We start from the raw sequence: 18194 nt of genomic DNA, 5'->3' as shown, positions 1-18194 counted from the left end.
ATGGTATAAATTAGTAAGGTTCAAAAATTCGGAGGGGGGAGGGGAATAGATTGTTGGTGCTTAGGAGGGGACTTCAATTCCATTAGAGAAAAAAATTAAAGAAATGGAAGAATAGTGGGGTTAGTGGGCGGGGAGATTCGAGAGTTCACTGAATTCATTGACAAAATGGAGTTATTAGATGTCCAAACACTAGGAAGCAAGTTTACTTGGGCCAACAAGTCTGACAATGCCAGAAATAAGATATATACATTTCTATTTTCTTAAAAATATGGTGGATAGTTGGAAGATTGTTAGACAGGTTATTGTGAACAGAGACATCTCAGGTAATGCGCCTTTATGGGTGAAGTCAAATGACATTGATTCGGGGCCAAAACCTTTTAGAATCAACAATGGTTGGTTCCAACACAAGGACTTCTTGAATTTTGTGAAAGAGAAGTGGAGGCATCTCAAAATTGAAGGGAGGAAAGCTTATGTTTTGAAGGAAAATAACAAGAAGCTGAGAGGTTGTTTGAGGGAGTGGAACAAGGAGGTTTTTGGGTGGTTGGACCTAAAGTTTGAGGAGATTAGATGATTCTTTCAGTATCGAGGCATTAGAAGAAATTTGGAGGAAATTACATCTTAAAGAAATCTTGCTAAGGCAGAAATCAAGATAAAAGTGGTTGAGTGAAGGTGACAAGAGCTCCATTTTTTTCATAACGTCATTAAGGATAGAAGAAGAAGGAAAAACGTTAATAAAATTAGCAATGGGAATGGTGTTTTGTGTGAGGATGTTAACTCAATCAAGGAGGAGGTGGTAAGGGTTTTTAAGGGAAGATTCAAAGAAATGCATAGGAGTAGACATGAAATGAGGAGGATAGAATTCAAGAAATTAACATAAGTGGGTAGGGATATGTTGGAATTGGAGTTTACAAGAGGAGAGGTTAGGAAGGCTGTGTCGGAATTTGATGGAGAGAAATGTCCAGGACTAGATTGGTTGAATTTCAAATTTATTCAGGGGAGCTGGGATATTTTTGGAAGAAGATTTGTTAAAATATGTGGCGGAATTTAATGAATTCTCAACAATACCTAAAGCCATCATTTCTTCATTCATAGCTCTCATACCAAAAAAGAACAATCCACAAGATTTGAAGGAATACAAACCAATTTGTTTGATTGGATACTAATACAACATTTTGGCTAAGATCCTAGAAAATAGATTGAAGGACACCTTAAAGGGAATCTTATCACCGTGCCAGACAGGTTTTGTTCCAAGTAGACAGATATTGGATGAGGTGGTGGTCCTTAATGATATTATTGACCTAGAAACAAAAGAGAAAAGGGAGTGCTTAATTTTGAAAGTTGATTTTGAACATGCATATGATTGTGTTAGTTGGAGTTTCTTAAGGAAGATCTTACAATCATTTGGATTTGGGGTGAAATGGGGGCATTGGATGAAAGTATGTGTCTTCAATAGTAGCATGTCAAGGCTTTCCAATAGAAGTCCAACAAGAGATTTTAAGGTGGAGAGGGGTCTTAGACAAGGTGATCCATTATCACCATTCCTATTTACTGTGGTAACATAGGGTCTGACTGGATTGATCAATGAGGCTGCAGAAAATGGTGACTTCAGAGGATTTAAAGTGAACAGTCTTGTTGAGTATAGATCTTTATAGTTTGCAGATGATACAATAATTGTAGGGGCAAGGACTTGGCAAAATTTGTGGGGTATTAAGTCAATTCTAAGAGGCTTTGATATGGTGTCATGGTTAAAGGTGAACTTCTATAAGAGAAAGTTGTGTATGGCATCAATATTGATCAATATTTTATGGAAGCAACATCACAGTTTCTTTCATGTTGCATAGATATTGTTCCATTTAAGTTTTTAGGTATTCAAGTGGGAGCCAATCCTAGGAGATGTTGCACTTGGAAGAACATTCTTGAAGGTTTGAGGAAAAAGTTGTCAAGCTGGAAGGCTATAAGTCTTTCTATTCGAGGAAGAGTGACCTTGTTAAATGCAGTGTTATCTAATGTACCAATATATGATATTTCTTTCTTCAAAGCTCCCTAGAAGATCATTCAACAAATCATACAAATTCAAATTAGGTTCTTATGGAATGGAAAGGAGGAAAAAAGAGGAATAAGTTGGGTCAAACGGGAAAAATGTGTAAACCAAAGGAAGTAAGGGGTTTAGGGGTTAAACACATTGGTGTTTTCAATATGACACTACTATGAAAATGGAGGTGGAGGATGATGTTTAAAGGGAATTCAATTTGGAAGGATTTAATTCAAGCAAATATATGGAGACTCAATTATTCAAAATCATAAGGGGTTAGCGGCTAGTAAGAACAAGAAGGCTTCTATTTTGTGGAGAGATATTTTATCTGCAGGTAGGCTCACACTGGAGGATGAATCTATAGTGGATGCATTCATAGACAATGTGGGATTTAAGGTAGGAATGGGAAACACAGTACCATTTTGGTTGGGGAGACGGATTGGAGACAAAACCTTAAGAAAAGCAATTTCATCCATATTCTAACTTTTAGAACATCAAGAAGGTAAAATGGCTAAGGTGATAGTCTTTGTGCAAGGTGGGTGGAGATGGAATATGGGGAAATGGCTAAGGATGCACTTAATTGAACATGTGTGCTATGTTTTGATGCAGAGGAGGATCTATTCCATATGTTCTTTTAGTGCAGTAAGAGTAGAGAGTGTGGGAGAAAATTTTTAATTCGTTGGGGATGGCGAATGTTGTGGAAATAAATACACGCATTTGTGAAATAAATACACGCATTTGTGAAATAAAAAAGCGGACATACGGTTACGGGAGTTAGGTGAGTTTAGACGAATTTATCTTAGTTTAAACACATTTGGTGATTAAAAAAAATGCAAGTAATTAACTCATCTTTAATACCTATTTATTTGGCTCATTTTCAAGTGATGTTATTATAGAATTTATCTATTTTATTTTTAATTTTTATTACAAAATTTATTTAATAAATATGTTAAATTAAAATTAAAATAAACATTTGTGTTTTGACGCTGTGCACATTTAAAAAAGCGGACAAACGGACACGGGAGTGCCCGTTTGAACGCTAGTTTGCAATAAAGAAGATAAGCGGGGTGCGGGAAGATTTGCTGTTATGATTGAGGTGCTTTGGAAGAACCATAATATATAACATTGTGTGGAATAATGATAGGGGAGACATACCAAGGATAGAATTGCAAGCCTATTTCAATTGGCATGATTGGTTTGCTGCCCGTGAGGTTCATGATAGTATCAATGGTGATCAGAATCCCTTAACCTGGAGCCCCCCGGAGGTGGGTTGGATAAAGTACAATGAAGATGCGGGGTTCAACACTTCTCATAAATCTACAAACAGGGGTTGGTGCTTCCGGAATAATATTGGAAGTTTCATTATTGCAGGTATTGCTTGGGATTTTGGCACTATGTCCACGGTCGAAGCGGAAGCCATGCTTTGAAAGAAGCGACGCAACATGCTATTAGTTTAAATATAGATTGTATGATCTTTGAAAGCGACTCTCAAGTGATGGTTCAAGCTGTTAACTCAAATGCTACAGGTTGTCCGGAGTTAAGTTTCTGTAAAACGCCAAGTAAATATGGTTGTCCACTCGTTAGTGAAGGCAACCAATTCATGGGCTAGGCGTAGTTCCTTAAGTGTTATCCCTTCTTGTATCGATTTTCATTTGTTTAATGACATGAGTTAACTTGGTTTTTGTCAAAAAAAAAGTTTTGCCACATTGCATTTAAGAAATCCATAAGCAATTTAAACTATTTTTGCTCCAATGGTAATTATAAATAAGCAATATATTAGGCCCCACCAATTTTTATTATTATATTTGTACTATAATTGACAACTAAATTTCATTACGATTTCAATTGAATTGTCTAAAAAATTAAAATATTTAATATTAAATTCTCAACTTTTCAAGTTGTTTCATGAAGTTCTAATCAATGGTGTCACATCATCACACTCCATTGATAAAAAAGGTTAAGGAATAGAACTTAAAAGTTAAGCAATATTTAAGTTCCCACCATTGGAGATGCTGATCTTAACAAACCGGCATTTAAATAATTAAAACCCTATAACGATTTATTGTCCATTGCTCCAAAGTTCAACATCGTACATAAGACTAAAGTATTCATGTTCATATCCCACAGTTAATAAGCTAGCTTCTCCATTTGGAGGAACATGTGAATTGTCTATCATATATGGTTCTGTCCAGAAACTATCACTCAAAACATCCATGTATGCATCCATAAAAGGAAGCTCGTAGTCATCAAGAATTGAACTTTCATATGATATTGTGGCTGCTGCAGTGTCCATTGTTATGGAAGAGAATCCACTTGAAGATGGGGTTGAAGACAATGTATTCGTAATATTTGGAACAATATTGTTTTCTAATGCTCCTTCAAGTTTATTGGCTTCTTCCATTGCAGGGTGTTTATTTGAATTTGAAGTTTTGGTTTTTTCTGTTTCACGTTTAGTGTCAGACTTATTATTCTTTATAAAACGCTTTTTCAAGTTGGTGTGCCAATGATTCTTTATCTCGTTATCTGTTCTCCCTGGTAAATTTGCAGCAATCTCTCTCCATCTGCATTGTAAAATTTGTTTCATCATCATAAAAAAAGCCCTAACACATTCCATATGTAGGAAATAAATATATACATTATGTCAAAACATTTGAAATAAATAATATCTTAATTAACTATATTATTTTATTCTCTTTAGCACTGTGTTGTTTGTTAATAAAAAAACCTGGGCTTGTAGATAATGTAGAAGGTGATAGTGCATTGACATGTAGATGATACCTATTACCAAGTTTTTCATGAAGCTTTATGATAGTGTCTTCTTCTTGTTGAGAAAAGTTTCCTCTTTTGATATCTGGTCTTAGATAGTTCAACCACCTTAATCTACAACTCTTTCCACATCTTTCAAGACCTGAAAACATTATTTCATTATAACAGATAAACTAGAAGAAAAAACCAACCGACACACATGAATAAATAATTATTTGTACCTGCAAATTTAGGTAGTTGTCGCCAATTCCAACAGCCATATCTAGTTACATAAGCAATCAACTTGTTGTCTTCTTCATGAGTCCACTTGCCTTTTCGCACTCTATTTTTGTCACCACAAGAGCTTCCATCCATGTTCTCTTACTACCAAAAATTCTTAGTATGAGAGTGGATTGCATGTGGTATCCTATATATTATGAAAATTAAAAAAAAAAAAATTGTGAAGTATCCTAGAGTTTATTTGGGTTTTGATTTATCTACCAATCAACAATTTATTGTCCTGTTACACTCTATATTAATTTATCAATAACCTGCTCGTTTGAGCGAATTTGGAAAAGTAATTCTGTAAAAAAACACAAATTTTTCTTAGCTTTTGAAATTTTTTTCAGTCTAAACCCTCAATAAAATAAAATTAGTCAGCAAATCTAATGATGTGGCGCTACTACGTAATATTTTTATATATTTATTTATAAAAAGATTTAAAATGAGGAAATATGAGATATATGTATTTCTTTCATATAGGGATTTTTCAAAATTCTCTAAAATGAAGGGGACAAATAACTATTAATCTATAAATTATTTAATTAAAATTTCAAATATGATTTGTTTAGAGAGAACTCGTATTCAACTAAATTTGAAAGTAATTAAAATTTATATTTATTAATTTTGTAATAATCCTCCATAGATTTTAGTAATTTAAAATTCAGTTGATATATATATATATATATATATATATATATATATATATATATATATATATATATATATATATATATATATATATATATATATATATATATATATATATATATATATATATATAAATAATATCTGACTAACAATTATTTCACTTAAAATTTTAATTTAATTTTAAAAAGTTCACTTTAGATAAAATTTGTTAACAAGTTGAGCTAAAATGAGTTGAAAAAAAAAACGTGTTGGTTTTAGAATAAAATTGTAGTACAGACTGATATAGACATGCATGTGATATAACTACTAGTTTATTTCCTTTGTGTCATAGTGACCATAAGTTTTGAATATCTATAACTACGGATGATATTAGAAGATGGCTCAGGCTAGGTGAGAGGACTCTTTAGGTCGGAATTTAGAAATAACCAACATTTCAAATTAATTACACAAATAGCCATTTTTTACTAAAAATACACGTTGTTGTCAGGGGGTGGCGACAACACTTACCTTTCAAAGTAGTCGCCAATGGACTTGGCGAAGATGTACAAAAACTGGGTGTTGTCGCCACCCTCTGGCGACAACACCTCCCTTATATGTTGGTAATCCGACATGTTTTTTTTCTTCAAAATTTGTAGTGGTTTTTTAAAAAAAATTTATAACGGGAGTTATTAATCTCGAAAAAATAAAAATTTCTGCAAAATAATGATGAACAATATATTTTTTTATGAATAGTGAAAATAAATAGCGGAGTTTTTTGAGGGGATTCAAAACCCCTGCAATAAGTTTGCAAATACACACATAAAAAGATGTCTATCATGTGAGAGACCTATGAAGGTCATGCACCGTAGACGGCACCTTAGAACATTATATGTAGGGTCGGACAATAGGGTGATTTCGGGCTCAAAAGCCTCACCCATCCCAACCCGCAGTTGAGTCATATAAGCTCATTTCTGCCCATTTTCTTAATCGATTTGGACGAGTTGGATTGGGACGTATCGCGAGTTATTTCAAACGGTTTACAATAATACCCCTAAACCAAACTGTCGGGGCGAACAGCCCCAACCTTTACCTATTAGGCGTTACCTATAAGTCAAACTCAACAATCTCCACCTTAGTCAATATCAAACCTCTATGAAAATTAAATGGATAATGCCATATCGTAGCAACTGGGATTGTGTAGTTCTTTCTTAACACTAAGAAACGTGTTACAACACTACAAAAAAAAAAAGCTTATTAGAGACGTGAAAATCACGCCACAAAGTGAAAAAAACACATCACAAACCAAAATTTGCGACGTGAAACATTACGCCGTAGGAGGCAAGGTGGAAACTCAGTAGTGACGTGATTTTCACTTCACTATTTAGTGAAGTGAAAATCACGTCGCTAAATTTGGACCAGATATTCACACAGCTTAAAAAAAATTCTAAAAAATGTTAATAAATAATTTAAGAAAACAGTTTAAAAAAATAATAATAAGAAATTAATACAAAAAAGTTAAAAATTAAATAAAAAATTTAAGGAAAAAAACTAATTAAAAATTTTGAGAATTCCAACTGGCTCTACAAAAAAAATTAGAATCTGGAATGAAATAGTGTAGTCCGATGGAATCTAAATCTAAATATATTAGAATAAATAGTGTAGTCATGGGGCTACGATGGAATCTAAATATTACGAGAAAGGTTTTAAAAGAAAAAACTTTACGAGGGGCTAAAATCAAATCTCGCTAACATTACAGGAAAAGTTTATATATTTAACCCTAAAAAAAAATACTACATGTTCTTAACTAACAAAACATTCTTTTAATAAATATAACATATAATTATATGTTATCCTTTTAATATATATTTTAATTTAAGAAATATAACATATAATCATATTATATTTTATTTTATTTTAAATATATATATTTAATATATATTTTAATTTTAAAGAAATGTATTTTCAATTTAATAACAATAACATATATTTTAATTTAAGAAAGATAACATATAATCATGTTATATTTTATTTTAATTTAAATATACATGTATAATATATATTCTACTTTTAATATATATTTTAATTTTAAAAAAATGTATTTTCAATTTAATAACAACAACATATATTTTAATTTAAGGAATATAACATATAATCATATTATATTTTATTTTATTTAAAATATACATATAAAATATATATTCTACTTTTAATATATTTTTTAATTTAAAAAAAAATTATTTTCAATTTAATAACAATAACATATATTTTAATTTAAGAAATATAACATATAATCATATTATATTTTATTTCAATTTAAGAAATATAACATATAATCATATTATATTTTATTTTATTTTAAATATACATATATAATATATATTCTACTTTTAATATATATTTTAATTTAAAAAAATGTATTTTCAATTTAATAACAATAACATATATTTTGATTTAAGAAATTTATTATATAATCATATTATATTTTATTTTATTTAAAATATACATATATATATATAATATATATTCTCCTTTTAATATATATTTTAATTTTAAAAAAATGTATTTTTAATTTAATAACAATAACATAACATTTATTCTATTTCTATTTAATATATACTGCACATAAAAAAATTATTTTCAATTTAAAATTTTCTGTTTTTAAGAACAATAACATAAAAAAAAATTTATTAATATTTTCTATTTTTAAGAATAATATCATTAAATACATATATTTTGTTTAGAAAATAAAAAACAGATTATAAAAATAAATCTAAACATTTTTAACATTCTAAACTCCTCAACTCCTAAACTCAAAATTAACATTTACATCATATACATTTTTATCATTCTAATAATTTAATCTACTAATTTTGAAGGAAAAAAGCAAAAATACCTCTTCTTCAATATCCTTCTCCTTGAATCCTCTTATTCTTCAATCTTCTTCAAAACCTAACAAAAATATTAAAATTTAAGTTAACAAATATATTTAAAAATTCAAGTAATTAAAAAACGAAATTATACTAATTTGTGTATGAAACTTACCTTTGATACAATAATGGAAGAAATTTGTAGTTGAAATTTATGAATAAGAGGTATAGAAAATATGGGTATGAGATGAATAGGTATAAGTTTGGTAGAGAGAAAGAGTGAAATGGGGAAGAAACGCAGCTGGGTCCGAAAGGAAAACGAAACGCGCTTACATATAAGACAATCAGCGACGTGAATTTCACGTCGCAACCTGCCACGTGTAATTCACGTCGCAACGCACCCAACGGTCATGAATTAGATTCCTTCACTACAAAAGCCTGTAACGTGTTTGTCCTATAAGCCAATCGGCGACGTGAATTTCACGTCGCAACACAACCACGTGTAATTCACGTCGCAACCAATGCCAACGGTCAATAACTTTAATGCCTCCCTTATTTCATGTTTGCACCACGTCAAATTCGTTCAGGTTCTTTTTATCTTTAATTGTTGCGACGTGTATAACATGTCACAATTTTATTTTTCAAATTTCAAACTTCCCACTCTCTGAAAGTTGCGCCTTTTTAAATTTTTTTTTACTTTTACTTTAGCGACGTGTTTTACACTTCGCAAATATTTTTGTTTTAAAAAATTCTGACACCCAACTAATGTGATGTTATTTTCATTATTTTATTAATAAAAAAATGGTGACGTGATTATCACGTCGCAACTGCCTTATTTTAGCCACGTGATAATCACGTCACTACTTCGCGTGGCTAATGACCACTTTTCTTGTAGTGCAAGTCCAAAAAATGTTTTAACTTGTCATTAGTGATTGGCTTTGTGAACATATCAGTTGCATTCTCTGAAGTGTGAACCTTCTGAAGTAATATTTGTTCGGAAGCCTCCAACTCATTGATCTTGTGGAACCTCACATCAAAATGCTTGATCCGAACATAATACGCCAGATTGTTTGCCAAATAGATAGCACTCTGACTATCACAATGCAACTGATCTACATCTTGGTCAACACTCAACTCTTTCACTAACCCTATAAGCCACAATGTTTTCCTGACAATTTCAGCTACTACCATGTATCCTGCCTCAATGGTAGACACAGTTACTATAAATTGAAATAATGATTTGCAGTATAAAGTCCCCCCCCCCCCCCGCGCTCAAGATTAAAGATATACCCTATTATAAACATCATATCATCCAGATCAACTGCATAATCGGAATCCACATATCCTGCAATTGATGAAATACCATGCTCCATGATGAAAATGATACCACGATACGTTATTCCCTTCAAGTACCTTAGAATCCACTTGACTACTTCGAAATGGTGTTTCCCAAGCTTGGATATGAACTTGCTCACTTAACTAATTGCTTGTGCCAAATCCAATACAGTATAATCCATAGCATATATCAAATAACTAATTGTACTGGAATAAGAATCTTAGAAATGCCTTCAATCCAGTACTACAATAATACATTTCATGACAAAGCTTTCACCTCAGGAAAAATAAAACTAGGTATAATGCCAAGGCGCACCATATTTTATTTTTTAAAAAATAAAAACAACATATTCCCTCAGTTTTTATTATAACCGAGGGGAAAAACAACTCAGGAAATGCTTCAAATCCCAGCTATTGATGTTTATGTTTTTATTTGTTTATAAGTGTAAACTAAATAACTCATCCCTTCAGTTTCCGTAATAACCGAGGGATAAAATAATTAGACTTTACTATAAAAGTACTCGTTAAATAGATTTTACCCTAATCCATACTTATATGTAGCCTCCCTAACTCGTATGCATCATTCTTTAGGATGGATTGTAAGACAGAAAATTCTTCAATGTTTTTCTATTCTTGAACAAAATATTTTTTCTACCCTTGCAATCTATCTCACATAATTGTGTTGATGTTGTTGGTGTATTTTTGGAACAACACTCAATTAAAGAAGGTTGAAAAAGTTCTATGTGATAGATTGCAAGTGCAGAAAATCATTCTTGCTTCAAGTTAAATAAAGAAGGGAGTTCAACCTTTTAAAAGATTAGATGTTGGATGCATACAAGATATGCCATAAAATCTTAAATTACAACGACGGTGATGAATTTGGAATTTTTTAATATTCTATGTAAACAATGTAATGTTTTAAAAATAAGATTATTCACCTCAATTTTCTTCTAAAATCGAGGGGTGAACATATTTTACCTCAGTTTGTGACAAAATTGAGGGAATAATATTGACGTGATTATTGAGGATTTTGATCATTGTCCTTAAATAAATCATTGTAGTCCATTTCATGACTATCAACACTTAAGACACTACCATTAGTGATCCACGTGAAACATTATAAACTTCCATTATAAAAAAATTAAGAATTTCAAAAAGAGCATTCTTATTACCATTGTGAAGCATCATGAAATACTTGAAACTATCTACATCCACCACTTTAAGGTTTGCTATGAAAAGATCTCTATGATGGATTGCAATAGCAGAAAAGTATTTGGGTTTAAGGTTCGTGTTCTTATATATCTATTCGAGCAGAAAATCATTTGTTTATCAAACACTTTTTTTGTTTTATTTCAAAAATAAATGCATACAAAAGAAATTGAATTGATCATGCACCCAATATTTTCTCTTCTCCAAAATTCTTTGATTTAAAGATAAAATCGAGATCTTTAGAAAAATTAATTTTTGTGTGTAAACAATGTAATATTTTGGGTAAACAATATAGCTTGTAAATAAATAAATTTATTAATATTATGTGTAAGCAATGTGATGAGTTTTAAAAAAATCTATATTACCCTCAATTTTAGACTAAAATCGAGAGGTATGATGCACTAATTTTAAAAATAATTAAAATGCAGATACTGGGGTTCGAACCCATGTGCATATAACTTAAGCCTTCAGTTTTATATTAATAGAGGGGTAATGTGAAAGCTTTTTATGACACGATTCGTTACCTCGCTTTTGTAGTCAAGGTTAATTTCATTTCACGTCTGAGGTAAAACATGTTATTTGTAGTAGTGATCTCTGAATCTGTATTCGGACACTGCCTTTGGAGACTACTTTAAGCCATACAAAGACATATTCAGTTTGCAAACAAGTTTTCCATGTCCAGTGTCATTGAGACCCTCTGGCTGCTCCATCTAGATTTTCTCATCTAGATTACCATGGAGGGAAGTTATTTTGACATTATATGCTCTAAATACATATCTTTGTTGGCTATCAGGGTTAATACTTCCCTGATAGAAGTGTGTCTAACCACTGGACTAAAAATCTCATTATTATCAATCTCCTTCAGTAGTGAATACCCCTTTGCAATTAGGTGGGCTTTGAAATTTTCCCCATCTTTTTTTGTTATTGCTGGATTTTTCTTGTACACCCACTTGCAACCTGTAGGTCTTTTTCCTTATGGCAGATAAAGAAGATCCCATGTTTCAATATTTTCCAAGGACTCAATCTCCTCCACCATAGCACTCATCCACTTATCTTTCTCTTGGTTAGCCATATCCTTTCGAAAAGTATAAGGATCTCCTAAACTGGTAAGAAGAGCGTATGTTGCTAAGTCTTCAAACCCATATCTTGTGAGGGCACAAATCCTTTGACAAAACTCTTTTAGCCTTACAATAATTTTATTTGTTCTTTTAACATTACAACCTTTAGCCAATTTAAAAGAAAAACAATGTTCAAAATACTTTAATCAAATGACTTATTTTTATTTGTAGTAGTGTCTTTTAGATTTTCTTAGTTTGTTTTTTTAATTTGATAAGAACTAGTTCTCTTGTAAAAAAAAACGCTAGAAACATAGGATTGGAGAGCATAGAAGTGCCAAGATGATCTTAATTTAGCCACACAAAAAATTATATACATTTTTAATTAAAGACTAGATGATAGTGAAAAAGAGATTGACATTGACATGAGTTAGTTCACAACAACAAAAATAGTACAGTAGAGAGAAATATACGCTAAATAATTTCTCATATTGGTTCAAAGTACTACAACATTACACCGCATAGGAAAAACAGGACAAAGTAGTAATCACATGTTGTTCTTGTCATCTGCCGGCATTTCCAAAAAAACTAAACCCACACAATACTGCAACAATTTATTTCCCATGGCTCCAAAGTTGTTCATCGTACACAGGACTGAAGTAATCATGTTCACACCAGACAGGTAATAATGTAACTTCTTCACTTGGAGAGACATATGAATTGTCTATCATATATGGTTCGGTCCAGAAATTATCATTCAAAACATCCATGTATGCATCCATTAAAGGAAGCTCATCAAGAACATAATTTTCATAAGATATTTCTGTAGTTGTTGGGGTATCCATTGTTCCACTTGAAGATGGGATTGAAGACAATGGACTGGTAATATTAGGAACACTATTGTTTTCTAGCACTCCTTCAAGTGTGTTGTCTTCTTCAACTGTAACGTTATCTGAATTTGTATCTTTGGAGTTTCGTGTTCCATTATTATTGTCTGACTTATTATTCTTCACCGATCGTTTTTTCAAGTTGGTATGCCAATGATTCTTTATCTCATTATCTGTTCTTCCTGGAAAGTTTGAAGCAATCACAATCCATCTGTATAGTAAAATTTGTATGATCATCATAAAAAAAAACTTAATACTATAATAAATACAGAAAATAAATTCTCTTGAAAAAAATTTAAATATTAATAAGTAAAAAACATTAAAATCTATGTCGGACTCGATTCAGACTGCATTAGCAGTATGATTTAACATAACATGTGACCGTATCATGAAGTGCATCTGACAATTTCAACCACCTTCATTTTCAAAATTTTCGACTTAAAATTAAAATGTAGAACTCTAAATTTCAACCTTCTTATATCTCTCATATGAGCATTTCATATATCTCTTAATCGATATTGATGCCACAATAGTCGTAATATACATCATAACACGCAACATGCAAAACTGCATATGGGACCTAATCACAATTTAGAATAATGAAAGAAAAAAAAAAACTACTTTCCATTCTATCTTAGATTAACGAGAATTGACTATCTCCATTCTTGAAAAATAAGTGGTGATACTCGAGAATTGAATATATATATATATATATATATATATATATATATATATATATATATATATATATATATATATATATATATATATATATATATATATATATATATATATATATATATATATATATATATATATATATATATATATATAGCATATCAAGTGAGAGTATTTTTAAATGAGAGATGAGAGAAAGACAATAAAAGTTTTTAAGAAACACTCGAATCAAAAAGAAGAGCATATATAAAAGTTTTTAAGAGATGAGAGATGAGAGCATATATAAAAGTTTTTAAGAAACACTCGAATCAAAAAGGAGAAAAACCATAGAAAAAACTCCATAGTTATGGGTGACAAACAAGCATCTCCTCACATTTTAGTTCAATCCTGTAAAAAACATTTAAATAAATGTAGCATAGAAAAAACTCCATAGTTATGGGTGACAAACAAGCATCTCCTCCCATTTTAGCTCAATCCTGTAAAAAAAATTTAAATAAATGTAGCGGGCGAGCTAAAATAGTTGAGGATGCGAGCCTAAAATTTTAATTTAGTTTGCAAAAAAAAAAAAAAAAGAGGATGAGGCAGGACAGACCCATGGGCACTATAATTTTTAAGTCTAAGAATACAAAAATTTATGATAATGTTTGAGTTTGCAAAATCCCGCAAAAAATAGACAAAATAAGCATGCTAGACAAACCTAGTTGTTTTGTCACCAATATCCGCAACCCAAATAAAACCCCACCAAAACCAATCATAGATCTCGAGCATCGAGAAAAGGGAAAGAGAACTCCTAGAAGAAACAAGTCGAGTGAAGAAAAAAATAACACCTACAAAACAAAATAGGCATCCGGCTAAACAGTACACCACCATAAGGTCAAGCTTAAGAGTAGGTCTTTCTCCCAATTCCAAAGAGAAAGGTTGCTCGTAGGAAAACAATAGTGAACTCACTTCTAAGAGAGAAAAATAACGGTTATCACTAAGTGATTGATCGATAATTGAGATAGTTCATAACTCATAATTGAGATAGTTCAGACCACAACATGTCAGATCGTCTAAACCTAAACTCACCCTTTTACCTCTTCCTAGCACCTGAAACATTTCAAACAACAATAAGATTGACGACAGAAGAGGTAAAGTCCTACCCACCGACGAAAAAATATTATACCACACAGCACCATAACATCGAACAAATAGATGATCCACTGATTCGACCTGCCTCAGGCACACATCCCACCACAGCGCACTACGTAACTGAATAATACCACGTCTACTAAGATTAAGCCTAGTAGACATTCTATCCTACAAAAAATGGTCAAGAAAAAACAACACCTTTAGAAGGCACTCAACTTTTCCAAAAGCTCACGAGCCCATGGACAACTCAAGCAAACATACACTCTTCTTCCATTTGATATGTGAAATGTATCTTTCTTTCTTTTTTTTAATGGCAAATATAATATATAGTAAAGAAAAAAAAACTTAAAATTCCCTCCAAAAATAAAAGATAGTACAAATCAATGATATAGCACAAGATGTATTTGTCTGATACCGCTGAGAAGAAAGGAAAAGTAAATAGGCAAAAAGAAAAGGACTCAAAAACTGAAGGCTATAACTCCAAAAACAAAAGATACAAACAAACAAACAAAAAAATAACCCCAACCAAGACAAAAAAATCAAAGCAATAAAATCTCTCCCCTAAATAAAGGTGCATAGGCTAGATCTTAGCATACAAGAATTCACTGTCAACATAGACAACAAACATGGAGAAAAAAGTCAAGAATACTCCACCACATTACAAGAATTTCTAGGCAAGTTAGAGAATTACAAGAATTGGCCACAGACCTAATATTACATCATTTCTAAGTTGTAAAATGCTCTTTTATTTTGCATATTTCACATTAGTTGATGCTAGAAAAAATAATATCATTATTGGAAATCTAAATCAACCAAACAAAAGAATGTCAGATAATGACAAGTTCACTCATAATCCTATACCTATCATCCAAATAAATAAATAACTCTAAAAGCTTGGAGCCAAAGATCCTTAGATAAAACCAATTTACAACCAAATCACTAAAAAAATTATATACCACACTATTGAAGCTACTTCATAAGTAACCAACAAATAAGAAACTCCACACACATAGCACATGAAATTCTACATGGATCAAATAAAATCTTAAAGTTAACTCTTGAGTAAGTGTATGGTAGTATCATCCACAATTTAGGGCTGAGTTGCAATCATATATAAATCCAAGATAAATAATAGTTTTATTCGAGATAAATAATATAGACATGTTATTTCAACATTATAAATAAATACCATATATCAAAACTTATAAAATACTCTCTCAATAATAACATATAAATAAAAAATAACTTAATAAGAAAACCAATTAATAATCATTTTTTAATCTTTTAATAAGATTTAAGCAAAAATTTAAAAATAATTAATTAATTGTTGATTATGAAAAAATTACATTTCTAAACAAAAACAACTAAATTGATTAGATTGAATAAAGTTGTTTTTTTTTTTTTTTAAATTATTTGTGACCAAAATTGGGTACTTTTTTGTTTAAAATTAGTACACACTATTAGGGGTGATCGTATCCGAACCAATCCAAAAGGAAAACCGCAAACCGAACCAATCCAAACCAAAAACCGCAAAAACCGCGTTTGGTTTGGATGGTTTTGGATGATTTTTTGGATGAACCGCACGGTTTGGTTCGGTTTGCGGTTTTCATTTCACAAAACCGAACCAAACCGAACCAGACCGCATATTTAACTAAACTTTTGAATTTCTATAATTAATTTATTATATTTCCAATTCAATTGCAATATTGTACACTCACGTCACGTGACTCACAATTTCTTCATTCTTTCTTCCTATTCAACATTTCAACTTCATTCTCTGATTTCTCTCTCACTCATTCTAGAGAAGCATTTGGTGTATATGTAGTACTGATAATATTTAGTCCTGAAGTTGTAATGTTGTATTAATATTTAGAACTGAAGTTATCTGATACTTGTATATGTAGTATGTAGTTTATTAGTATGAAAAATTGTATATAGTATGTAGTATGAAAAACTGAAGTTATATTAGTAATTTAGTATGTAGTATATGTAAAATACATGGTATGGTACTGTAAAATACATCATACACTTATATGGTAGTAATTTTGGTGTAAAATACATGTATGGAAGAATGAATTATTTTGGTGTAATTAGTATGAAAAACTTCTTTTTTATGGTACTGTAATATATGTAATATATGTACGGAAGAATGAATTATTATTTTTTTTTAAATTTCAATACAATTTTATTTTATGGTGTAAACCGCAGCCCACCGAACCGATCCTAACCGCATTGGTTTGGTTTGGTTTGGTTTGGATGACTTTTTAAAAATTAACCGAACCAAACCGAACCGCATGCATTTTTATCTCGCGGTTAGGATAACTTTTATGCTCAAAACCGAACCAAACCGCACCGCGAACACCCCTACACACTATGACACTAATAAACCTTTGTCTTAATTCAAAAAGTAGAAAGTAATAATTAAAAACTGAAAACCATACTTATGTACAGTATAGATGTAGAAAAGTGTCGATTTAACTTTTCTGAGAATAAAATACTATGTAAAAATGTTTCCTTAAATATAGAAAAGAGAGTTCCAACCAGACAATGATTTATATTATTTTATTCAATCTCTTTGAAATAAATGTGTTGAGTTTATGCTACATTAGGAAGTGATAGAGCATTGACAAGTTCATGATACCTATTACCCAGTTTTTCATGAAGCTTGATGATAGTATCTTCTTCTTGTTGTGTAAAGTTCCCTCTTTTGAGATCTGGTCTTAGATAGTTCAACCACCTTAGTCTACAACTCTTTCCACACCTTTCAAGACCTGAAAACATTATTCCAATATACACATAAACTAGAAGAAAAAAACCAACCGACACATATGAAGAAATTATTATTCATATATACCTGCAAATTTAGGTAGTTGTCGCCAATTCCAAGAGCCATATCTAGTTACATAAGCAATTAACTTGTTGTCTTCTTCAGGAGTCCACGCACCTTTTCTCATTCCAGTTTTGTCACAACAAGGGCTTCTCACCATTTTCTCTAACTACTACTGATTCCTCGTATGAATGCGTTGCTGGATATGTTGTCCTATATAAAGAAAAATATTTTTTATTTTGTATAAGTTAACTCTTCCTTTTTTCGTGGAAGGTCACTTTTATAAATTAAAATATTATTTGAAATTCAAAGTCAGACTTTTTTAAATTGTTTAATTTTAAATGAAATTATTTGCCATTTGAACTTAATTTGTTTTGGTTATAATGAAGGATAGGCTGATATAGACAGACAGACATGTGATGTGTTTACTAGTTTATTTTCTTATGTTTTAAGGACCACACGTTTTGAATATCCACCTTAAAAGAAACCAATATGAAAAGGCTAATTTCGTGTTACACG

The 18194-nt window shown here is 30.9% G+C and overlaps 2 protein-coding genes across 2 annotated transcripts; both read right to left on the bottom strand.

The window, feature by feature from the left end:
* Positions 1-4091: 4091 nt before the first annotated feature.
* On the bottom strand, positions 4092-5152 carry LOC131653729 (transcription factor MYB14-like). The gene is made up of 3 exons (XM_058924000.1): positions 5020-5152; positions 4811-4940; positions 4092-4593 (listed from the first exon to the last, which is right to left on the bottom strand). The coding sequence occupies exons 1-3, from the start codon at positions 5150-5152 to the stop codon at positions 4092-4094; spliced, it is 765 nt and encodes a 254-aa protein (XP_058779983.1).
* Positions 5153-12582: 7430 nt separating this feature from the next.
* LOC131653728 (transcription factor MYB14-like) lies at positions 12583-17921 on the bottom strand. Its single transcript, XM_058923999.1, has 3 exons — positions 17703-17921; positions 17490-17619; positions 12583-13250 (listed from the first exon to the last, which is right to left on the bottom strand). Exons 1-3 carry the CDS (start codon positions 17833-17835, stop codon positions 12767-12769), a joined length of 747 nt encoding a protein of 248 aa, XP_058779982.1. The 5' UTR covers positions 17836-17921; the 3' UTR covers positions 12583-12766.
* Between the last annotated feature and the right edge of the window lie 273 nt (positions 17922-18194).

Source organism: Vicia villosa, linkage group LG2, assembly GCF_029867415.1.
Source record: "Vicia villosa cultivar HV-30 ecotype Madison, WI linkage group LG2, Vvil1.0, whole genome shotgun sequence".
Classification (NCBI taxonomy): Eukaryota; Viridiplantae; Streptophyta; class Magnoliopsida; order Fabales; family Fabaceae; genus Vicia; species Vicia villosa.
Note: the sequence above shows the minus strand (reverse complement) of the source record. Positions and strands in the feature narration are given on the sequence as shown.

What these genes read in the sequence shown, in the direction of transcription:
- LOC131653729 (XM_058924000.1), bottom strand. Translation starts at nt 5,152, where the DNA reads ATGGATGGAAGCTCTTGTGGTGACAAAAATAGAGTGCGAAAAGGCAAG. An exon ending in ACAACTACCTAAATTTGCAG is followed by an intron (nt 4,941 to 5,019) that starts GTACAAATAATT and finishes TAATGTTTTCAG; the next exon opens with GTCTTGAAAGATGTGGAAAG. An exon ending in CATGAAAAACTTGGTAATAG is followed by an intron (nt 4,594 to 4,810) that starts GTATCATCTACA and finishes TTTACAATGCAG; the next exon opens with ATGGAGAGAGATTGCTGCAA.
- LOC131653728 (XM_058923999.1), bottom strand. Translation starts at nt 17,835, where the DNA reads ATGGTGAGAAGCCCTTGTTGTGACAAAACTGGAATGAGAAAAGGTGCG. An exon ending in ACAACTACCTAAATTTGCAG is followed by an intron (nt 17,620 to 17,702) that starts GTATATATGAAT and finishes TAATGTTTTCAG; the next exon opens with GTCTTGAAAGGTGTGGAAAG. An exon ending in CATGAAAAACTGGGTAATAG is followed by an intron (nt 13,251 to 17,489) that starts GTATCATGAACT and finishes TTTACTATACAG; the next exon opens with ATGGATTGTGATTGCTTCAA.